Source organism: Bombina bombina, chromosome 4 (assembly GCF_027579735.1).
Source record: "Bombina bombina isolate aBomBom1 chromosome 4, aBomBom1.pri, whole genome shotgun sequence".
NCBI classification, from domain to species: Eukaryota; Metazoa; Chordata; class Amphibia; order Anura; family Bombinatoridae; genus Bombina; species Bombina bombina.
The window spans coordinates 642,683,495-642,709,055 of NC_069502.1; the positions used below are offsets into that span (position 1 = coordinate 642,683,495).

At 41.0% G+C, this 25,561-nt stretch overlaps 1 protein-coding gene across 1 annotated transcript in view; it reads left to right on the forward strand.

Moving 5' to 3' along the window:
* EPB41L2 (erythrocyte membrane protein band 4.1 like 2) overlaps window positions 1–25,561 on the forward strand; it is a 469,820-nt gene that overhangs the window by 252,115 nt on the left and 192,144 nt on the right. Inside the window, 1 exon segment of the mRNA XM_053710686.1 lies at window positions 4,916–4,991. Within this exon segment, the coding sequence (XP_053566661.1) occupies window positions 4,916–4,991 (76 nt within the window).

The window sequence follows — 25,561 nt, forward strand, 5'->3', positions numbered from 1 at the left end:
TGCAACTGTGCATGCTCAAACAGTGGAATGGGGATTATGCAGACTTGTCTCCCCAGATTCAAGTAGACCAGGTAACCAGAGACTCACTCCTCTGGTGGTTGACTCAGGATCACCTGTCTCAGGGAATGAGTTTCCGCAGACCAGAGTGGGTCATTGTCACGACCAACGCCAGCCTCTTGGGCTGGGGCGCGGTCTGGGACTCTCTGAAGGCTCAGGGTCTATGGTCTCGGGAAGAGTCTCTTCTCCCGATAAACATTTTGGAACTGAGAGCGATATTCAATGCGCTCCTGGCTTGGCCTCAACTAGCGAAGGCCAGGTTCATAAGATTTCAGTCGGATAACATGACGACTGTAGCGTACATCAATCATCAGGGGGGAACAAAGAGTTCCTTGGCGATGAGAGAGGTATCCAAGATCATCAAATGGGCGGAGGATCACTCCTGCCATCTATCTGCAATTCACATCCCAGGAGTAGACAACTGGGAGGCGGATTATCTGAGTCGTCAGACTTTCCATCCGGGGGAGTGGGAACTTCACCCGGAGGTCTTTGCCCAGTTAACTCAACTATGGGGCACTCCAGATATGGATCTGATGGCGTCTCGTCAGAACTCCAAGGTTCCTCGCTACGGGTCCAGATCCAGGGATCCCAAGGCGACACTAGTGGATGCATTGGTGGCGCCCTGGTCGTTCAATCTGGCTTATGTGTTTCCACTGTTCCCTCTCCTTCCCAGGCTTGTAGCCAGGATCAAGCAGGAGAAGGCCTCGGTGATTCTAATAGCTCCTGCATGGCCACGCAGGACTTGGTATGCAGACCTGGTGAATATGTCATCGGCTCCACCATGGAAGCTACCTTTGAGGCAGGATCTTCTAGTACAAGGTCCATTCAAACATCCAAGTCTAGTCTCTCTGCAACTGACTGCTTGGAAATTGAACGCTTGATTCTATCTAAGCGTGGGTTTTCAGATTCGGTTATAGATACTCTGGTTCAAGCCAAAAAAACGGTGACTAGGAAAATTTACCATAAGATATGGCAAAAATATATCCGTTGGTGCGAATCCAAAGGATTCTCTTGGAGTAAAATTAAAATTCCTAGGATACTTTCCTTTCTCCAAGAGGGTTTGGATAAAGGTTTGTCAGCTAGTTCTTTAAAAGGACAGATATCTGCTCTGTCTGTTTTGTTGCACAAACGTCTGTTAGCCGTGCCAGATGTACAGGTGTTTGTACAGGCATTAGTCAGAATCAAGCCTGTCTACAGACCTATGACTCCTCCATGGAGTCTAAACTTAGTTCTTTCAGTTCTTCAAGGGATTCCGTTTGAACCCTTACATTCCATAGATATTAAGTTACTATCTTGGAAAGTTCTGTTTTTGGTTGCTATTTCTTCTGCTAGAAGAGTTTCTGAATTGTCTGCTTTGCAGTGTACTTCACCCTATCTGGTGTTCCATACAGATAAGGTAGTTTTACGTACCAAGCCTGGTTTTCTTCCAAAAGTGGTTTCCAACAGGAATATTAACCAGGAAATAGTGGTTCCTTCTCTGTGTCCGAATCCAGTTTCAAAGAAGGAACGTTTGTTACACAACCTAGATGTGTTCCGTGCTTTAAAATTCTATTTAGAAGCAACAAAGGATTTCAGACAGACATCATCTTTGTTTGTCGTTTATTCTGGTAAGAGGAGAGGGCAGAAAGCTACTGCTACCTCTCTTTCCTTTTGGCTGAAAAGCATCATCCGATTGGCTTATGAGACTGCCGGACGGCAGCCTCCTGAACGAATTACAGCTCACTCTACTAGGGCTGTGGCTTCCACATGGGCCTTCAAGAACGAGGCTTCTGTTGATCAGATATGTAAGGCAGCGACTTGGTCTTCCCTGCATACTTTTACCAAATTTTACAAATTCGATACTTATGCTTCTTCGGAGGCTGTTTTTGGGAGAAAGGTTTTGCAAGCCGTGGTGCCTTCCGTTTAGGTTACCTGACTTGTTCCCTCCCTTCATCCGTGTCCTAAAGCTTTGGTATTGGTTCCCATAATTAGGGATGAAGCCGTGGACCGGACACACCAATGTAGGAGAAAACAGAATTTATGCTTACCTGATAAATTTCTTTCTCCTACGGTGTGTCCGGTCCACGGCCCGCCCTGACTTTTTGTCAGGTTTAAAAAAATTTTGTTTCTATACACTACAGTCACCACAGCACCCTATGTTTTCTCCTTTTTCTCCTAACCGTCGGTCGAATGACTGGGGGGCGGGGCCAGAGGAGGGGCTATATGGACAGCTTTTGCTGTGTGCCTCTTTGCCATTTCCTGTTAGGGAAGAGAATATTCCCACAAGTAGGGATGAAGCCGTGGACCGTTGGAGAATGAAATTTATCAGGTAAGCATAAATTCTTTTTTTAACACAGTACTGAGGTTATTCCCTGTCTCCCTCTAGTCATGTGTGCTGCCATTTTGAAATTTATCTTTCACTACATTTCAGTTCTGACCTGTTTGCACAAGTGCTGTAACTCTCCTGCCGTGTAACCTAGGTTCCATATTGGCATCATCCAGGTTTAGAGGGAGGTGCATTGTTGCATCTAGAAATATCATACCATACTATGGTTGTTGTCACAAAGCATAATGGTAAATACACCCTTTAGTATATTATATATAGTCAAGATTCAGCAGTTTTACTTTTTTTTATGCTAGCCTGTACACCCCCACTTTCTGAGCTTTTCTCTTTCACTCTGTTGCAATACCCTATGCCCTCACTCATCCTCCAGCCAAATTCTAGCAGACTGTAAATTCAATGTAGTGACAGTTATAACTTAATTGCTATTGCTTTTGATTAAAAGTCTCTATTTATTCTCTTTCTCCTGACATTAGGATATCCACTATATTGATCTGTCTGTTCATAACAGTCATTTATATTTCATAGAAAGTTATGCAAGACAATATCTAGAAAAATGTGTGCGTACAAAGCTCTATTGATATATTATTGTCTGCTGCTCCCACTGATATGCTTTATGCTTTCTGTGTTTCAGGCCTTTTTCAAAGAAACCAGTAGGACAAATATGATCCATTTATGGGAGTGAAATGTAGTATTGTTTAAAGAGCATTATAAAGAAGTGATTTGTTGTCTACAAAAGGAAAATTAGACTTTGTATGTTATATATAAAAAAGTTATCTTTATAAATTAACACACATCATAAAACAAAACTTATTTTCATTTTAGAAGTCATGACTCTTTAGATTCATTTGTAATGTTTAAGTATAGAGAGCTAGATTTACTGAAATGCAGGTTTTGCTTTTAAGGACTCATCAAATGTGTATTATTTTGTTTTTAGTTATTGGCTCTACAGCAATGGTAATTTTATTTTTAAATGCTTGTTTTTTTTAGCATCCATATGAGTAATTAACCAATGATAATTAACCACATTAAATTAAAGGGACACTGAACCCACATTCTTTAGTGATTCAGATAGAGCAGGCAATTTTAAGCAACTTTCTAATTTACTCCTATTATCATTTTTTCTTCATGCTTTCTTTATTTGAAAAAGAAGGCATCTAAGCTAAGGAGCCAGACATTTTTTTGGTTCAGACCCTGGATAGCACTTGTTTATTGGTGGGTGAAATGTATCCAACAATCAGTAAGAACAACCCAGGTTGTTCACCAAAAATGTGCTGGCATCTAAACTTACATAATTGCTTTTCAAATAAAGATACCAAGAGAATGAAGAAAAATTGATAATAGGAGTAAATTAGAAAGTTGCTTAAAATTGCATGCTCTATCTGAATCACAAAATATTTTTTTTGGGTTCAGTGTCCCTTTAAATGCAAAAAATTATATATGTATTTTCATTTTTCTCCTGTGCGAAAATTATTCAAATCATTATTTCATGTTTCACATTATGATTGGTTTATCTCACCAACAATTGTTGGGAACAGGAACAAGACTGCTTTATTAGGAATTGATAAATACTTTAATAATACTGTGCTGTTGTTTGACAAGCCTTCCCTACTGTAATTTCCTGGTACCGGGATTGTCATGTGATCACTAGTTTTATGGTGGTCATGTGATATCTAGTAGTTCATGTGGTTCATTTTGGAACCCTCTTAGTGAACTACATCCCTCCAGGACAGTGTGTAGCTTGATGAATATGCTTTTTGTTACAGCTTATATATATATATACAGCTTTATACTGTAAGCCATTTATAGTATAAAAACATAACCATTTAACACTGCATTAGATATAGGGATATTTTTTGCTTTCATACAAGTGTAGGGAAATATATTTTTTGTTCATTTAAATCTTGCATTCCTTTATTTTTTTTAATGGTACATAATAGTGTGTATGTAGTTAGTTACATCGATTTAATGTAATGTTTACATCTTTCTTTACAGTATTCTCTGTTTGAATATGACTTTATTTTTGCCACACAAAATAATTGTATTTACATTTTATATAGCACCTGAGTGAGTGTCTGTGTTGCCAATTTCAGTGTTATTTTAAAGATGCTAAATATTTCTAAATATTTATTTTGTCCCATAAAATGTTTGTGCCTGAAAATAAGAAATTGAAATACAGTGTTAAAGGGACACTATATTTAAAGATTTTATTTATCATTTATGTGAAATAGCTTGAGATTTTCTTGCCTGGAAAAAAATGTTAGGTAAAAACTGTTTAAATGTATGTGGAATTATTAGAGGTGTATCAGTCATGCAAAAGCTCATTAGCTGTCAGGTATAAATGGTCATTGTCAGCCAAATGTGCATTAGTAGGAAGATAGTATACAACTGACACAGTGTTAATAGTAAACAGCTTTTTCCTCATTTTGTTTTCTTTTTGTAGGACAAAATAAAAAAAGTAAAAAATCACAATGTTTAAATGCTGCTCTTTTTATGCATTCCTATTAAAATTAACATTTTTCATTTTCCAAATTTTAGGCTCTCCCTGGCAGTTTGCCTTCAATGTAAAGTTTTATCCTCCTGATCCTTCTCAGCTAACTGAAGACTTAACAAGGTATTGCATTCATAACCTGTTGCTTAAAGGGATAGGAACGTCAAAATTAAACTAGCATGATTCAGATAGAGCATGTCATTTTAAGACACTTTTAAATTCAATTATATTTTCAAATGTGCTTTTTTCTCTTAGTATTTCTTGTTAAAAAATGCACATATCCCACACTAGTGGGAGCTAGCTGCTGATTGGTGCCTGTACATTTTGTATTTTGTAAATTGGCTAACTGGATGGGCTCAGCTAGCTGCCAATGTTCCTTCAAAAAAGGATAACAAGAGAATGAAGCAAATTTGATAATGGAAGTAAATTGGAAAGTTGTTTAAAATTGTATGTTCTAACCGAATCACAAAAGAATATTTGGGGTTTCCTGCCCCTTTAAAAAAGTATTTTTTTGTCACAGTAATGGGTTTACATAAAATATTTACTAACACTTTGTGTTTGTTTTTTAGTCATCAATCTTCCTCCTTATGTTTCTTAGTTATTAAATACTTTTTCTTCCTAATTGGAAAGAGTCCACAGCTGCATTCATTACTTTTGGGAAATAAGAACCTGGCCACCAGGAGGAGGCAAAAACACCCCAGCCAAAGGCTTAAATACTCCTCCCACTTCCCTCATCCTCCAGTCATTCTTTGCCTTTCATCCCAGGAAGTTGGCAGAGAAGTGTCAGAATATGTTTTGTCTCTTATGGAGGGTAGTACTCTTCGACATGGGACGAGAGTTTTAAGTAGCCCTATAAGCTTCTCAGTAAGGGCCTGGGTGAAACTTAAGAGTCCGGAGATGCAGGGAGAGTTCTCTTTTGCGACACCATCCCTACTCATATTAACAGCTCCTACAGCAATCAGCGTTGACGAGTTTCGCAGACGGCTTTTTCTCTCAAGTTCATGTCAGGAGCGATGCTACGACCTGTCACACTTGAAGGACCGTGTTCCTGTTCCACGACGTAGATTCTGGCATAGTTGCCAACAGTCCCTGATTTCCAGGGACAGTCCCTGGATTTTGTTGTATGTCCCTGGATATTTTTTGTCCCTGGAAATGTCCCTGAAAATCTCTTTTGCACAACATTTGTTGCATTTGTTGTTTGTATATGTATATATATATATATATATATATATACACACACACACACACACACACATACATATATACAGATAGATAGATGATAAATAGATGAAGTGTATTATTTAAATATAATTCATTCCTAATGGAATATTGTTATTATTATTGAATGGGTTCACATATTATTTGTCTTTCTAATTTTGATGCTGTGTTGTAAAAATAACCATATGCCCAGAATGTGTTCCAGAGACTGGGTAGGTGTAAGAGCTTGGTGCTGTTATCTGTATAATAAACTATGGATAAGTATAAATTATACTATTACTTTCAAATGGGTGTGTTTTGATTGCAGAACTGAGTGGGCGGAGCAGTTGAACAGTAGCTCGTCAATACTCCAGTAACCCGCTTGCTTGCTCTGCTGCAAAGTGTCCCTGGAATTTTTTTTTAAATGTTGGCAACTATGTTCTGGTAAGAATTTTTTATTACATAATGTTAACATAGAAGACAGGGTCACAGTGTGGCGCATTTTATCTTTATAAAATCAAGGGTTAATATCTCCTTAGGGGAATTATTGAACAGGGGGGGAATAATAATCTTATATGTTTATTTGATTTTATGCTGCTTTATGTGTGAGATGTTATGGGCTCTTAGGCTGTTATGGAATATACAGGTTTCACTTTCACTTTGAGAGCCATGCAACTTACAAGCTTGGTGTGCTTTCTCTCATAGCAGGGACGGTCCTGCATTGTGCACTATGTGATTCATTCCCTCCTTTGTGACTATCAGAGAGGAGTCATACATCTCTGTACTGTCTGGGTCATAGGAGGTGGTGAGTGCCCCAGCCATTGGGGTATAGAGGTGCCGTTATTTCTTTCATGTAATTAGCAAGAGTCCATGAGCTAGTGACGTATGGGATATACATTCCTACCAGGAGGGGCAAAGTTTCCCAAACCTTAAAATGCCTATAAATACACCCCACACCACACCTACAATTCAGTTTTACAAACTTTGCCTGCCCAGGGAGGTGGTGAAGTAAGTTTGTGTCTAGATTCTACGTTGAATATGCGCTTCGCAGCAGGCTGGAGCCCGGTTTTCCTCTCAGAGTGCAGTGAATGTCAGAGGGATGTGAAGAGAGTATTGCCTATTTGAATTCAATGGTCTCCTTCTACGGGATCTATTCATAGGTTCTCTGTTATCGGTCATAGAGATTCATCTCTTACTTCCCTTTTCAGATCGACGATATACCTCTTATATACCATTACCTCTACTGATTCTCGTTTCATGTACTGGTTTGGCTATCTACTATATGCAGATAAGTGTCCTGGGGTAAGTAAGTCTTATTTTTTGTGACACTCTAAGCTATGTTGGGCACTTTATATGTAAAAGTTCTAAATATATGTCTTTAAACTTATATTTGCATGATTCAGGATAATGAGTATTCCTTTCATTCAGACTGTCTGTTTCATTATTTGGGATAATGCTATGAATAAATATTTTTTTCTTACCTTGAAAATTTTCAATTGACTTTTTTTCCCTGCGGGCTGTTAGGCTCGCGGGGGGCAGAAAATGTTTCAATTTATTGCGTCATTCTTGGCGCAGACCTTTTTTGCTGCAAAATTTTGTCATTTCCGGCGTCGTAGTTGTCGCCGAAGTTGTTCGTTGTTACGTAATTTTTGACGCATTTGTGTTCAGACTTTTTTTGCGCCAAAAAATGTGGGTGTCGTTTTCGGCGTCAGAGGATGTGGCGTCATACTTGGCGCCAAAAAATATGGGCATTGTACTTGGCGCCAATAATGTGGGCTTCATACTTGGCGCCAAAAATGTGGGCGTCATTCTTGTTCCATTTTTTCTCACATTATTTAAGTCTCACTTTTTTGTTGCTTCTGGTTGCTAGAGGCTTGTTTGTTTTGCATTTTTTCCCATTCCTGAAACTGTCATTTAAGGAATTTGATAATTTTGCTTTATATGTTGTTTTTTTTCTATTACATATTGCAAGATTTTCCATAAACTATTCCTGGATCAGAACATACTGAGGGGATTCCTGTTGACTGAGATAAGTCCTACCAAAGCTAAGTTCATTTATTTTAAATGTTATGAATGTTTATCTTTAGCTATGGTTTGTAATAAGTTATCGTGATAAACTTTTACATGCAGAATCCATTAGTATTTATGCTTTATTATTGCTATTCTTTTTACATCTTATGTACAAGATATACTTAGAAAATTTATAAGAATATATTTTCTGATTCTATGTTAAAGGCTTTGTCTGACTTTGCGCCTTCTATTAAAATTTTTAAGTCTTTTTCAAACTTCTTTTTTAATTATGAAGTTTCAAATGACCAACAACATACTGAATTATCCTTCTCTGATTATGTTTTTTCTCATTCAGAATTTTCTCATCAGATACACTAACAAATCTACTTTTTTATTTTTTATTAGAGTACATTTGTTTTTTGTTGAAAAGGTGTTGATTATTTTGGATATTGAGGTAACTAGTTCTTTTTCAAGACTAGCTAACATTTTATTTCTGTTTTTATTTTATCTTCTGTGTTTTCAGAGGTTTTTTTCCAGTTTCTTTATACTAGGGAATGGAATAGGCTGAGAATTTTCTTCCTTCTTCAAAGTTTTTAAATTATATTCTTTGCCGGCAGTTAATTTCAATTTTGAGGGTTCTCCAATTTAATGGGGCTATCTCTACCCTGATAAAATATGCTATTGTTTCTTTAGGCAAAAGAGTATTTATTTTCCTTTTAGATGGTTGTTATCTTATTTAAGGAAAATTATTTATTTCTCCAACATAGGTGTGTCAGGTCCACGGCGTCATCCTTACTTGTGGGATATTCTCTTCCCCAACAGGAAATGGCAAAGAGCCCAGCAAAGCTGGTCACATGATCCCTCCTAGGCTCCGCCTACCCCAGTCATTCTCTTTGCCGTTGTACAGGCAACATCTCCACGGAGATGGCTTAGAGTTTTTTAGTGTTTAACTGTAGTTTTTCATTATTCAATCAAGAGTTTGTTATTTTCAAATAGTGCTGGTACGTACTATTTACTCAGAAACAGAAAAGAGATGAAGAATTCTGTTTGTATGAGGAAAATGATTTTAGCAACCGTAACTAAAATCCATGGCTGTTCCACACAGGACTGTTGAGAGCAATTAACTTCAGTTGGGGGAACAGTTTGCAGTCCCTTGCTGCTTGAGGTATGACACATTCTAACAAGACGATGTAATGCTGGAAGCTGTCATTTTCCCTATGGGATCCGGTAAGCCATGTTTATTACGATTGTAAATAAGGGCTTCACAAGGGCTTATTTAAACTGTAGACTTTTTTTGGGCTAAATCGATTGATATTAACACTTATTTAGCCTTGAGGAATCATTTATTCTGGGTATTTTGATTTAATAATATCGGCAGGCACTGTTTTAGACACCTTATTCTTTAGGGGCTTTCCCAAAGCATAGGCAGAGTCTCATTTTCGCGCCGGTGTTGCGCACTTGTTTTTGAGAGGCATGGCATGCAGTCGCATGTGAGAGGAGCTCTGATACTTATAAAAGACTTCTGAAGGCGTCATTTGGTATCGTATTCCCCTTTGGGTTTGGTTGGGTCTCAGCAAAGCAGATACCAGGGACTGTAAAGGGGTTTAAAGCTTAAAACGGCTCCGGTTCCGTTATTTTAAGGGTTAAAGCTTCCAAAATTGGTGTGCAATATTTTCAAGGCTTTAAGACGCTGTGGTGAAAATTTGGTGAATTTTGAACAATTCCTTCATGTTTTTTCGCAATTGCAGTAATAAAGTGTGTTCAGTTTAAAATTTAAAGTGACAGTAACGGTTTTATTTTAAAACGTTTTTTGTACTTTCTTATCAAGTTTATGCCTGTTTAACATGTCTGAACTACCAGATAGACTGTGTTCTGAATGTGGGGAAGCCAGAATTCCTATTCATTTAAATAAATGTGATTTATGTGATAATGACAATGATGCCCAAGATGATTCCTCAAGTGAGGGGAGTAAGCATGGTTCTGCATCATTCCCTCCTTCGTCTACACGAGTCTTGCCCACTCAGGAGGCCCCTAGTACATCTAGCGCGCCAATACTCCTTACTATGCAACAATTAACGGCTGTAATGGATAATTCTGTCAAAAACATTTTAGCCAAAATGAACCCTTGTCAGCGTAAGCGTGGCTGCTCTGTTTTAGTTACTGAAGAGCATGACGACGCTGATATTAATATCTCTGAAGGGCCCCTAACCCAATCTGAGGGGGCCAGGGAGGTTTTGTCTGAGGGAGAAATTACTGATTTAGGGAACATTTCTCAGCAGGCTGAATCTGATGTGATTACATTTAAATTTAAATTGGAACATCTCCGCATTTTGCTTAAGGAGGTATTATCCACTCTGGATGATTGTGAAAATTTAGTCATCCCAGAGAAACTATGTAAAATGGACAAGTTCCTAGAGGTGCCGGGGCTCCCAGAAGCTTTTCCTATACCCAAGCGGGTGGCGGACATTGTTAATAAAGAATGGGAAAGGCCCGGTATTCCTTTCGTCCCTCCCCCCATATTTAAAAAATTGTTTCCTATGGTCGACCCCAGAAAGGACTTATGGCAGTCAGTCCCCAAGGTCGAGGGAGCGGTTTCTACTTTAAACAAACGCACCACTATTCCCATAGAGGATAGTTGTGCTTTCAAAGATCCTATGGATAAAAAATTAGAAGGTTTGCTTAAAAAGATGTTTGTTCAGCAGGGTTACCTTCTACAACCCATTTCATGCATTGTCCCTGTCACTACAGCCGCATATTTCTGGTTTGATGAACTGCTTAAGGTGCTCGATAGTGACTCTCCTCCTTATGAGGAGATTATGGACAGAATCAATGCTCTCAAATTGGCTAATTCTTTCACTCTAGACGCCTCTTTGCAATTGGCTAAGTTAGCGGCTAAGAACTCTGGGTTTGCTATTGTGGCGCGCAGAGCGCTTTGGTTGAAATCTTGGTCGGCTGATGCGTCTTCCAAGAACAAGCTACTAAACATTCCTTTCAAGGGGAAAACGCTGTTTGGTCCTGACTTGAAAGAGATTATCTCTGATATCACTGGGGGTAAGGGCCACGCCCTTCCTCAGGATCGGCCTTTCAAGGCAAAAAATAGACCTAATTTTCGTCCCTTTCGTAAAAACGGACCAGCCCAAGGTGCTACGTCCTCTAAGCAAGAGGGTAATACTTCTCAGGCCAAGCCAGCTTGGAGACCAATGCAAGGCTGGAACAAGGGAAAGCAGGCCAAGAAACCTGCCACTGCTACCAAGACAGCATGAAATATTGGCCCCCGATCCGGGACCGGATCTGGTGGGGGGCAGACTCTCTCTCTTCGCTCAGGCTTGGGCAAGAGATGTTCTGGATCCTTGGGCGCTAGAAATAGTCTCCCAGGGTTATCTTCTGGAATTCAAGGGACTTCCCCCAAGGGGGAGGTTCCACAGGTCGCAGTTGTCTTCAGACCACATAAAAAGACAGGCGTTCTTACATTGTGTAGAAGACCTGTTAAAAATGGGAGTGATTCATCCTGTTCCATTAAGAGAACAAGGGATGGGGTTCTACTCCAATCTGTTCATAGTTCCCAAAAAAGAGGGAACGTTCAGACCAATCCTAGATCTCAAGATCTTAAACAAATTTCTCAAGGTCCCATCGTTCAAGATGGAAACCATTCGAACTATCCTTCCTTCCATCCAGGAAGGTCAATTCATGACCACGGTGGATTTAAAGGATGCGTATCTACATATTCCTATCCACAAGGAACATCATCGGTTCCTAAGGTTTGCATTCCTGGACAAACATTACCAGTTCGTGGCGCTTCCTTTCGGATTAGCCACTGCTCCAAGGATTTTCACAAAGGTACTAGGGTCCCTTCTAGCGGTGCTAAGACCAAGGGGCATTGCAGTAGTACCTTACCTGGACGACATTCTGATTCAAGCGTCGTCCCTTCCTCAAGCAAAGGCTCACACGGACATTGTCCTGGCCTTTCTCAGATCTCACGGCTGGAAAGTGAACGTGGAAAAGAGTTCTCTATCCCCGTCAACAAGGGTTCCCTTCTTGGGAACAATTATAGACTCCTTAGAAATGAGGATCTTTCTAACAGAGGCCAGAAAAACAAAGCTTCTGGACTCTTGTCGGATACTTCATTCCGTTCCTCTTCCTTCCATAGCTCAGTGCATGGAAGTGATCGGGTTGATGGTGGCGGCGATGGACATAGTTCCTTTTGCACGCATTCATCTAAGACCATTACAACTGTGCATGCTCAGTCAGTGGAATGGGGACTATACAGACTTGTCTCCGAAGATACAAGTAAATCAGAGGACCAGAGACTCACTCCGTTGGTGGCTGTCCCTGGACAATCTGTCTCAAGGGATGATGTTCCACAGACCAGAGTGGGTCATTGTCACGACCGACGCCAGTCTGATAGGCTGGGGCGCGGTCTGGGGATCCCTGAAAGCTCAGGGTCTTTGGTCTCGGGAAGAATCTCTTCTACCGATAAATATTCTGGAACTGAGAGCGATATTCAATGCTCTCCAGGCCTGGCCCCAGCTTGCGAGGACCAGGTTCATACGGTTTCAATCAGACAACATGACGACTGTTGCGTACATCAACCATCAGGGGGGAACAAGGAGTTCCCTAGCGATGGAAGAAGTAACCAAAATTATTCTTTGGGCGGAGTCTCACTCCTGCCACCTGTCTGCTATCCACATCCCAGGAGTGGAAAATTGGGAAGCGGATTTTCTGAGTCGGCAGACATTGCATCCGGGGGAGTGGGAACTCCATCCGGAAATCTTTGCCCAAGTCACTCACCTGTGGGGCATTCCAGACATGGATCTGATGGCCTCTCGTCAGAACTTCAAAGTTCCTTGCTACGGGGCCAGATCCAGGGATCCCAAGGCGGCTCTAGTGGATGCACTAGTAGCACCTTGGACCTTCAAACTAGCTTATGTGTTCCCGCCATTTCCTCTCATCCCCAGGCTGATAGCCAGGATCAAGCAGGAGAGGGCGTCGGTGATCTTGATAGCTCCTGCGTGGCCACGCAGGACTTGGTATGCAGATCTGGTGAATATGTCATCGGCTCCACCTTGGAAGCTACCTTTGAGACAAGACCTTCTTGTTCAGGGTCCGTTCGAACATCCGAATCTGGTTTCACTCCAGCTGACTGCTTGGAGATTGAACGCTTGATTTTATCGAAGCGAGGATTCTCAGATTCTGTTATCGATACTCTGGTTCAGGCCAGAAAGCCTGTGACTAGAAAGATTTACCACAAAATTTGGAAAAAATATATCTGTTGGTGTGAATCTAAAGGATTCCCTTGGGACAAGGTTAAGATTCCTAGGATTCTATCCTTCCTTCAAGAAGGATTGGAAAAAGGATTATCTGCAAGTTCCCTGAAGGGACAGATTTCTGCCTTGTCGGTATTACTTCACAAAAAGCTGGCAGCTGTGCCAGATGTTCAAGCCTTTGTTCAGGCTCTGGTTAGAATCAAGCCTGTTTACAAACCTTTGACTCCTCCTTGGAGTCTCAATTTAGTTCTTTCAGTTCTTCAGGGGGTTCCGTTTGAACCCTTACATTCCGTTGATATTAAGTTATTATCTTGGAAAGTTTTGTTTTTAGTTGCGATTTCTTCTGCTAGAAGAGTCTCAGAATTATCTGCTCTGCAGTGTTCTCCTCCTTATCTGGTGTTCCATGCAGATAAGGTGGTTTTACGTACTAAACCTGGTTTTCTTCCAAAAGTTGTTTCTAACAAAAACATTAACCAGGAGATTATCGTACCTTCTCTGTGTCCAAAACCAGTTTCAAAGAAGGAACGTTTGTTGCACAATTTGGATGTTGTTCGCGCTCTAAAATTCTATTTAGATGCTACAAAGGATTTTAGACAAACATCTTCCTTGTTTGTTGTTGATTCAGGTAAAAGGAGAGGTCAAAAAGCAACTTCTACCTCTCTCTCTTTTTGGATTAAAAGCATCATCAGATTGGCTTACGAGACTGCCGGACGGCAGCCTCCCGAAAGAATCACAGCTCATTCCACTAGGGCTGTGGCTTCCACATGGGCCTTCAAGAACGAGGCTTCTGTTGATCAGATATGTAGGGCAGCGACTTGGTCTTCACTGCACACTTTTACCAAATTTTACAAGTTTGATACTTTTGCTTCTTCTGAGGCTATTTTTGGGAGAAAGGTTTTGCAAGCCGTGGTGCCTTCCATTTAGGTGACCTGATTTGCTCCCTCCCTTCATCCGTGTCCTAAAGCTTTGGTATTGGTTCCCACAAGTAAGGATGACGCCGTGGACCGGACACACCTATGTTGGAGAAAACAGAATTTATGTTTACCTGATAAATTTCTTTCTCCAACGGTGTGTCCGGTCCACGGCCCGCCCTGGTTTTTTTAATCAGGTCTGATATTTTATTTTCTTTAACTACAGTCACCACGGTACCATATGGTTTCTCCTATGCAAATATTCCTCCTTAACGTCGGTCGAATGACTGGGGTAGGCGGAGCCTAGGAGGGATCATGTGACCAGCTTTGCTGGGCTCTTTGCCATTTCCTGTTGGGGAAGAGAATATCCCACAAGTAAGGATGACGCCGTGGACCGGACACACCGTTGGAGAAAGAAATTTATCAGGTAAACATAAATTCTGTTTTTCAGGTACTTTTCTTGGACCTGTGATTTATTTGGATGATGTTGCATTTGCTTCATTTTTCTGTTTACTTTAAGATCAAGTATCAGATTATGTTTTATTTAGCATTGTTAAGGGACAAAGTCTACTGCTCATTTGAGGTTCAGACTGGGTGCTGTTGCATTTGTCTTGTTGTCTTGCATTTGTTTATGCAAGTCCGGTGTGTTGACTGGTCCTTTAACTGGATTAACATGCTAATAATTTCATTTGTATCTTCATTTTATTGAATATTTTCACAAATGAGGTTTTAATCTATGTCTTAATTTTTTGATTTCTAAAAAATCCTTATTTCTTTTTTTTCCAAGATAATCAATTATTTGGTTCATATTGGATTCAATTCTTAACTGTTACTCGGGGCTTCAAGATTGAGTTCTAAGACTAAAATTTTCAGCTTATTTTAGTTTGGTTGTTCTTACTAAGGAACAAAATTCTAAATTCTTACCCAAGTAACATGTTTTTAATTAGGAGTTTTTTCTCTCTATTATATTCCAGCTATTCCAGTAAGGCTAACACTTTCCTTAATGTGTTTCAGTCCTATATATTTTGGGTAAGGTTGAAGTGCGGCTGATCACCTGTTGGGGCTCAAGCGCTGCTCAGATCTGGAATCTTCTGGGGTATTTATTCCAGTTCCATTTTTAGGAACTGGGTTTTGGGGTTTTATTCAAAACTATTCATTGTTCCAAAGATAGAAAATCTTTTTATTATATAAATGTACCATCTTTTAGATTGGTATTTATATGGTCTAGTCTGCCTTTTTTTGGTCAGTGATAGAATTATTGGTTTTCATTAGATACAATAGATGCATATCTTCATTTTCTGTTTTCATTCAGATTATTTTTATTTTCTGAGACTACGGAATCTCATATGATTCAACTTTGTTTTTTCAAGACATGGTTAGAGGATCTTTTTTTCAAAAGCTCTTGATTCCTCACATAAGGGTCACCTTTTTTAGGTTTCCAGATAGATTGCGTCACTGTCTTTTTCTCTAACAGACAAGTGACATTTTTATTGGGTTCCGTCTGTCAGTACCTTCAGTCTCTATTATTTCCTTCAGTTGCTATATATGCATGGAAATTTAGGTCTTATGGCTGCAGCATTGGATTCAATTCCCTTTGCTCATTTTCATAGAAAACCTTTTCAGTTTTTTATGCTGAATAATGGTGCAGGGATTCTAGGATTTCACTTTTTAAATCTTCGAATTCTATGTTTATCTTTGATTCGGTGGTTAAGATCACCATCATTTAGTTCTACAGGTCTCTTCGATTATTTCAACATGGACCATGATCTCTACAGATGCGAGTCTTTTAGGTTGGGAGGCTGTCTGAGGTTCTCTGTCAGCACAAAGGGTTTGGAAATCTCAGGAGGCGAGATTACCATTTGATATTTTGGAACTCCGTGCATTCCCAGAGTTCTTCAGTTGGTTTCTTTTGAAGAAGAGACGTTTATTGTTTTTTTCAGACAATATCACATCTGCGGTGTATGTCAATCATCAGGGTGGGACTATCAGTCCTTAGACTGTGACAAAAGTATCTTGGATATTTGCTTGGGCTAAATCCAGCTCCTATCTAAATTCTGTGGTCCTTTTGCCAGGTATAGACATTTGGGAAGCGGATTATCTCTGTTAATCAAACTTTACATCCGGGAGAATGGTCTCTTACCCAGATATGTTTTTCAATTTTTCAGATGTGAGGGCTTCCAGAAATAGATCTGTTGGCATCTCGTCTTAACAAGGAACTTCCCAGGGACCTATTTCAGGTCCGGGGATCCTCAGGCGGAAGTAGCGTATGCATTGACACTTTCTTGGAATTATCATTCTGCCTATATCTTCCGCCTCTAGTTCTTCCAAAATTCTAATGGAGCGTTCGTTTGTACTGCTGGTGGTTCCAGCATGGCCTCACAGGTTTTGGTATGCGGATCTCATTCGGATGGCCAGTTGCCAACCTTGGACACTTCCGTTAAGACCAGACCTTCTATCTCAAGGCCCATTTTTTCCATCAGGATCTCAAATCATTAAATTTGAAGGTATGGAGATTGAACGTTTGATTCTTAGTCATAGAGGTTTCTTTGACTCAGTGATTAATACTATGTTACAGGTTTGTAAATCTGTGTCTAGAAAGATTTATTATCGAGTTTGGAAGACTTACATTTATTGGTGTTCTTCTCATAAATTCTTTTGGCATTCTTTTTGAATTCCTAGAATTTTTACAATTTTTAAGGTTGGTTTAGATAAGGTTTTGGCTACAAGTTTTTTGAAAGGACAAATCTCTACTCTTTCTGTTCTTTTTCACAGAAAGATTGCTATTCATTCTGATATTCATTGTTTTGTACAGGCTTTGGTTTGTATCAAGCATGTCATTAAGTCAATCTCTCCTCCTTGGAGTCTCAATTTGGTACTGAGGGCTTTACAGGCTCCTCCGTTTGAACCTTTGCGTTCTCTGGACATTAAAATTACTTTCTTGGAAAGTATTGTTCCTTTTGGCTATCTCTTCTGCTAGAAGAGTTTCTGAGTTTTCTGCTCTTTCTTGTGGATCTCCTTTTCTGATTTTTCATCAGGATAAGGCAGTGTTCCTTTCTGTTATTCATTATTTTTTTCAGGTTTTGGTTCTTATCAAACCTGTCATTTTGAGCATATGCTTTCTCTAGACATTATTTACTTTCATGGAAAGTATTGTTCTTTTTAGACATCTCTTCAGCTAGAACAGTTTTTGAATTATCTGTTCTTTCTTGTGAGTCTCCTTTTTCTGATTTTTTTCATCAGGATAAGGTGGTTTTTGCTATCCTCATTTCTCCAACATAGGTGTGTCCGGTCCACGGCGTCATCCTTACTTGTGGGATATTCTCTTCCCCAACAGGAAATGGCAAAGAGCCCAGCAAAGCTGGTCACATGATCCCTCCTAGGCTCCGCCTACCCCAGTCATTCTCTTTGCCGTTGTACAGGCAACATCTCCACGGAGATGGCTTAGAGTTTTTTAGTGTTTAACTGTAGTTTTTATTATTCAATCAAGAGTTTGTTATTTTGAAATAGTGCTGGTATGTACTATTTACTCAGAAACAGAAAAGAGATGAAGATTTCTGTTTGTATGAGGAAAATGATTTTAGCAACCGTAACTAAAATCCATGGCTGTTCCACACAGGACTGTTGAGAGCAATTAACTTCAGTTGGGGGAACAGTGTGCAGTCTCTTGCTGCTTGAGGTATGACACATTCTAACAAGACGATGTAATGCTGGAAGCTGTCATTTTCCCTATGGGATCCGGTAAGCCATGTTTATTACGATCGTAAATAAGGGCTTCACAAGGGCTTATTAAGACTGTAGACTTTTTCTGGGCTAAATCGATTCATTATTAACACATATTTAGCCTTGAGGAATCATTTTATCTGGGTATTTTGATATAATAATATCGGCAGGCACTGTATTAGACACCTTATTCCTTAGGGGCTTTCCCAAAGCATAAGCAGAGCCTCATTTTCGCGCCGGTGTGGCGCACTTGTTTTTGAGAGGCATGGCATGCAGTCGCATGTGAGAGGAGCTCTGATACTTAGAAAAGACTTTCTGAAGGCGTCATTTGGTATCGTATTCCCCTTTGGGCTTGGTTGGGTCTCAGCAAAGCAGATACCAGGGACTGTAAAGGGGTTAAAGTTTAAAACGGCTCCGGTTCCGTTATTTTAAGGGTTAAAGCTTCCCAATTTGGTTTAAGACACTGTGGTGAAAATTTGATAAATTTTGAACAATTCCTTCATGTTTTTTCGCAATTGCAGTAATAAAGTGTGTTCAGTTTAAAATTTAAAGTGACAGTAACGGTTTTATTTTAAAACGTTTTTGTACTTTGTTATCAAGTTTATGCCTGTTTAACATGTCTGAACTACCAGATAGACTGTGTTCTGAATGTGGGGAAGCCAGAATTCCTATTCATTTAAATAAATGTGATTTATGTGATAATGACAATGATGCCCAAGATGATTCCTCAAGTGAGGGGAGTAAGCATGGTACTGCATCATTCCCTCCTTCGTCTACACGAGTCTTGCCCACTCAGGAGGCCCCTAGTACATCTAGCGCGCCAATACTCCTTACTATGCAACAATTAACGGCTGTAATGGATAATTCTGTCAAAAACATTTTAGCCAAAATAAACACTTGTCAGCGTAAGCGCGGCTGCTCTGTTTTAGATACTGAAGAGCATGACGACGCTGATATTAATATCTCTGAAGGGCCCCTAACCCAGTCTGATGGGGCCAGGGAGGTTTTGTCTGAGGGAGAAATTACTGATTCAGGGAACATTTCTCAACAGGCTGAACCTGATGTGATTGCATTTAAATTTAAGTTGGAACATCTCCGCATTCTGCTTAAGGAGGTATTATCCACTCTGGATGATTGTGACAAGTTGGTCATCCCAGAGAAACTATGTAAAATGGACAAGTTCCTAGAGGTGCCGGGGCTCCCAGAAGCTTTTCCTATACCCAAGCGGGTGGCGGACATTGTTAATAAAGAATGGGAGAGGCCAGGTATTCCTTTCGTCCCTCCCCCCATATTTAAAAAATTGTTTCCTATGGTCGACCCCAGAAAGGACTTATGGCAGACAGTCCCCAAGGTCGAGGGAGCGGTTTCCACTTTAAACAAACGCACCACTATACCCTTAGAGGATAGTTGTGCTTTCAAAGATCCTATGGATAAAAAATTAGAAGGTTTGCTTAAAAAGATGTTTGTTCAGCAGGGTTACCTTCTACAAACCAATTTCATGCATTGTCCCTGTCGCTACAGCCGCATGTTTCTGGTTCGATGAGCTGATAAAGGCGGTCGATAGTGATTCTCCTCCTTATGAGGAGATTATGGACAGAATCAATGCTCTCAAATTGGCTAATTCTTTCACCCCTCGACGCCACTTTGCAATTGGCTAGGTTAGCGGCTAAGAATTCTGGGTTTGCTATTGTGGCGCGCAGAGCGCTTTGGTTGAAATCTTGGTCGGCTGATGCGTCTTCCAAGAACAAGCTACTTAACATTCCTTTCAAGGGGAAAACGCTGTTTGGCCCTGACTTGAAAGAGATTATCTCTGATATCACTGGGGGTAAGGGCCACGCCCTTCCTCAGGATCGGCCTTTCAAGGCAAAAAATAAACCTAATTTTCGTCCCTTTCGTAGAAACGGACCAGCCCAAGGTGCTACGTCCTCTAAGCAAGAGGGTAATACTTCTCAAGCCAAGCCAGCTTGGAGACCAATGCAAGGCTGGAACAAAGGAAAGCAGGCCAAGAAACCTGCCACTGCTACCAAGACTGCATGAAATGTTGGCCCCCGATCCGGGACCGGATCTGGTGGGGGGCAGACTCTCTCTCTTCGCTCAGGCTTGGGCAAGAGATGTTCTGGATCCTTGGGCGCTAGAAATAGTCTCCCAAGGTTATCTTCTGGAATTCAAGGGACTTCCCCCAAGGGGGAGGTTCCACAGGTCTCAGTTGTCTTCAGACCACATAAAAAGACAGGCATTCTTACATTGTGTAGAAGACCTGTTAAAAATGGGAGTGATTCATCCTGTTCCATTAAGAGAACAAGGGATGGGGTTCTACTCCAATCTGTTCATAGTTCCCAAAAAAGAGGGAACGTTCAGACCAATCTTAGATCTCAAGATCTTAAACAAGTTTCTCAAGGTTCCATCGTTCAAGATGGAAACCATTCGAACTATTCTTCCTTCCATCCAGGAAGGTCAATTCATGACCACGGTGGATTTAAAGGATGCGTATCTACATATTCCTATCCACAAGGAACATCATCGGTTCCTAAGGTTCGCATTCCTGGACAAACATTACCAGTTCGTGGCGCTTCCTTTCGGATTAGCCACTGCTCCAAGGATTTTCACAAAGGTACTAGGGTCCCTTCTAGCTGTGCTAAGACCAAGGGGCATTGCTGTAGTACCTTACTTGGACGACATTTTGATTCAAGCGTCGTCCCTTCCTCAAGCAAAGGCTCACACGGACATCGTCCTGGCCTTTCTCAGATCTCACGGATGGAAAGTGAACGTGGAAAAGAGTTCTCTATCCCCGTCAACAAGGGTTCCCTTCTTGGGAACAATTATAGACTCCTTAGAAATGAGGATTTTTCTAACAGAGGCCAGAAAAACAAAACTTCTAGACTCTTGTCGGATACTTCATTCCGTTCCTCTTCCTTCCATAGCTCAGTGCATGGAAGTGATCGGGTTGATGGTAGCGGCAATGGACATAGTTCCTTTTGCGCGCATTCATCTAAGACCATTACAACTGTGCATGCTCAGTCAGTGGAATGGGGACTATACAGACTTGTCTCCGAAGATACAAGTAAATCAGAGGACCAGAGACTCACTCCGTTGGTGGCTGTCCCTGGACAACCTGTCACAAGGGATGACATTCCGCAGACCAGAGTGGGTCATTGTCACGACCGACGCCAGTCTGATGGGCTGGGGCGCGGTCTGGGATCCCTGAAAGCTCAGGGTCTTTGGTCTCGGGAAGAATCTCTTCTACCGATAAATATTCTGGAACTGAGAGCGATATTCAATGCTCTCAAGGCTTGGCCTCAGCTAGCGAGGGCCAAGTTCATACGGTTTCAATCAGACAACATGACAACTGTTGCGTACATCAACCATCAGGGGGGAACAAGGAGTTCCTAGCGATGGAAGAAGTGACCAAAATCATTCTATGGGCGGAGTCTCACTCCTGCCACCTGTCTGCTATCCACATCCCAGGAGTGGAAAATTGGGAAGCGGATTTTCTGAGTCGTCAGACATTGCATCCGGGGGAGTGGGAACTCCATCCGGAAATCTTTGCCCAAGTCACTCAGCTGTGGGGCATTCCAGACATGGATCTGATGGCCTCTCGTCAGAACTTCAAAGTTCCTTGCTACGGGTCCAGATCCAGGGATCCCAAGGCGGCTCTAGTGGATGCACTAGTAGCACCTTGGACCTTCAAACTAGCTTATGTGTTCCCGCCCTTTCCTCTCATCCCCAGGCTGGTAGCCAGGATCAATCAGGAGAGGGCGTCGGTGATCTTGATAGCTCCTGCGTGGCCACGCAGGACTTGGTATGCAGATCTGGTGAATATGTCATCGGCTCCACCTTGGAAGCTACCTTTGAGACGAGACCTTCTTGTTCAGGGTCCGTTCGAACATCCGAATCTGGTTTCACTCCAGCTGACTGCTTGGAGATTGAACGCTTGATTTTATCGAAGCGAGGGTTCTCAGATTCTGTTATCGATACTCTTGTTCAGGCCAGAAAGCCTGTAACTAGAAAGATTTACCACAAAATTTGGAAAAAATATATCTGTTGGTGTGAATCTAAAGGATTCCCTTGGGACAAGGTTAAGATTCCTAGGATCCTATCCTTCCTTCAAGAAGGATTGGAAAAAGGATTATCTGCAAGTTCCCTGAAGGGACAGATTTCTGCCTTGTCGGTGTTACTTCACAAAAAACTGGCTGCTGTGCCAGATGTTCAAGCTTTTGTTCAGGCTCTGGTTAGAATTAAGCCTGTTTACAAACCTTTGACTCCTCCTTGGAGTCTCAATTTAGTTCTTTCAGTTCTTCAGGGGGTTCCGTTTGAACCCTTGCATTCGTTGATATTAAATTATTATCTTGGAAAGTTTTGTTTTTAGTTGCAATTTCTTCTGCCAGAAGAGTTTCAGAATTATCTGCTCTGCAGTGTTCTCCTCCTTATCTGGTGTTCCATGCAGATAAGGTGGTTTTACGTACTAAACCTGGTTTTCTTCCAAAAGTTGTTTCTAACAAAAACATTAACCAGGAGATTATCGTACCTTCTCTGTGTCCGAAACCAGTTTCAAAGAAGGAACGTTTGTTGCACAATTTGGATGTTGTTCGCGCTCTAAAATTCTATTTAGATGCTACAAAGGATTTTAGACAAACATCTTCCTTGTTTGTTGTTTATTCCGGTAAAAGGAGAGGTCAAAAAGCAACTTCTACCTCTCTCTCTTTTTGGATTAAAAGCATCATCAGATTGGCTTACGAGACTGCCGGACGGCAGCCCTCCCGAAAGAATCACAGCTCATTCCACTAGGGCTGTGGCTTCCACATGGGCCTTCAAGAACGAGGCTTCTGTTGATCAGATATGTAGGGCAGCGACTTGGTCTTCACTGCACACTTTTACCAAATTTTACAAGTTTGATACTTTTGCTTCTTCTGAGGCTATTTTTGGGAGAAAGGTTTTGCAAGCCGTGGTGCCTTCCATTTAGGTGACCTGATTTGCTCCCTCCCTTCATCCGTGTCCTAAAGCTTTGGTATTGGTTCCCACAAGTAAGGATGACGCCGTGGACCGGACACACCTATGTTGGAGAAAACAGAATTTTTGTTTACCTTATAAATTACTTACCCAACGGGTGTGCCCGGTCCACGGCCCGCCCTGGTTTTTTAATCAGGTCTGATAATTTATTTTCTTTAACTACAGTCACCACGGTACCATATGGTTTCTCCTATGCAAATATTCCTCCTTAACGTCGGTCGAATGACTGGGGTAGGCGGAGCCTAGGAGGGATCATGTGACCAGCTTTGCTGGGCTCTTTGCCATTTCCTGTTGGGGAAGAGAATATCCCACAAGTAAGGATGACGCCGTGGACCGGACACACCGTTGGAGAAAGTAATTTATCAGGTAAACATAAATTCTGTTTTCAATTCTTATCTAAAGTTGTGATTTCTATCAACATTAGGGAGGAATTATTGTCTTTTCCTAAGACTTCTTTGGTAAGATTCTTACATTCTTTAGATATGGTAAGAGTTTTGAAATCCTATGTTGAAGCTATTCAGATTTCACTCAGACTTCTAGTCTATTTATTATCTTTTCTGGTTTTAGGAAGGTCAAAAGGCTTCTGCCATTTCTTTGGCATCTTGGTTAAACTTTTGATTCATAATGCTTATTTGGAGTCGGGTTGATTCCCGCCTCAGTGGATTACGGCTCATTCTACTAGGTCAGTTTCTACTTCCTGGGCTTTTAAGAATGAAGCGTCTGTTGATCAGATTTGCAAAAGCAATGACTTGGTCTTCTTTGCATATTTTTACTAAATTCTACCATTTTGATGTTTTCTCTTCTTTAGAAGCAGTTTTGGTAGAATGGTACTTTAGGCAGCTGTTTCAGTTTGATTCTTCTGCTTCTAATTTCAGTTTTTTTCATTATACAAATTGAAACTTTTTGATTTGGGTAGTGGATTTATTTTTCAGCGGAATTGGCTGTCTTTTTTTTTTCCCTCCCTCTCTAGTGACTCTTGCGTGGAAGTTCCACATCTTGGGTATTTACTATCCCATACGTCACTAGCTCATGGACTCTTGCTAATTACATGAAAGAAAACATAATTTATGTAAGAACTTACCTGATAAATTCATTTCTTTCATATTAGCAAGAGTCCATGAGGCCCACCCTTTTTGTGGTGGTTATGATTTTTTGTATAAAGCACAATTATTCCAATTCCTTATTTTTTTGATGCTTTCGCTCCTTTCTTATCACCCCACTTCTTGGCTATTCGTTAAACTGAATTGTGGGTGTGGTAAGGGGTGTATTTATAGGCATTTTAAGGTTTGGGAAACTTTGCCCCTCCTGGTAGGAATGTATATCCCATACGTCACTAGCTCATGGACTCTTGCTAATATGAAAGAAATGAATTTATCAGGTAAGTTCTTACATAAATTATGTTTTTATTAAAAGGAAAAAAAAAAAGAGGATGTTTTATCTCTCTAGTTCTCCGGTTATTGCACTAGTGATGGAGGATTTGGTTTCTTTATTCCTAAAGATCAATTCCTGTTTATATGGGGAGGAGGCCCTAGTTCCCCCTCTCAATTATGTTCCATATGCCTTGATTATGTGATAATATCAAACATGTTTGATATCACAGAGCCTTCCACCTCTGAGGAGTTGTCGTTCAGTCAGGTGCATACCCGACATTGTTATTTCTATACACATGCAGTTTTCCCGTAACATTGTTGATCCTCCATCAGGAGGGGGCCTTTTTTCTCCAGACGTTACTGCGCAGTTCAGACGGCGGTGTCTGCGGCCTTAATGCTTTACCTCACCCTGCTAAGCGCAAGCGAAAGGTTACATATTGCGCTCCTTCCCAGAATACATCAAATAATTTTTGGATTTAACTGATAGGGTTATCTGAGGATGAAGTTCTTTCTGGGTCAGAGTCTGCTGCCTCTCATCCTCCAGCTGCAGAGGAACCAGACTTTAGTTTTAGGCATTTGCGCTTCTTCTAAAGGAAGTTTTTGGAGAATTCAGGGATTCCAGAGGTCATATTGCCTGATGAACCTTTATTTCCTAAATTGAATATAGTTCGAGGACAAGGTGGTGCCTTCCCTTCCCAGCTCCTGTTGTCCCGGGTATTCCACCTTGGACTGTACAGTTCCTGTGGGTGCGTCTGTCCCTGAGTGTTGTGCCTTTCGTTACAGAATTGTGCGCCTTCGCGTGTTACTCAGCCATGTTTTTTTCAGTTATTGAGCGACCCTATCCTTATCCGATATGGGAATACTTCGAATGGCGCACCTCATTAGACAGGTAGGGATGATGTAATCTGATTGTCTATGTATTGAGATCTTTTCCAGTTTTTTTTTGGAAGATCAGGGCTCAGTTTGGCTGGTCCTACGATAGGCATATTTCTTTTTGGGCGTTAACCTACGGGTTGCCTTGTATTATATTTTCTTCCGATAGGATGTCCTGTCTGTTTTCCTTCTTCCCGTCTGAGGGGGGATTTATGCGGCTTGACAGTTAGGATCCGGATTGCAGGCTGGTCCTGTTTGGGTTCAGTTCTGTTTGGTAGCTGTTCGGACACGTGGTGCCGCTCTGCTTGGCTGGTCCGTTAGAGGTGCCGAGTGCTCATGTT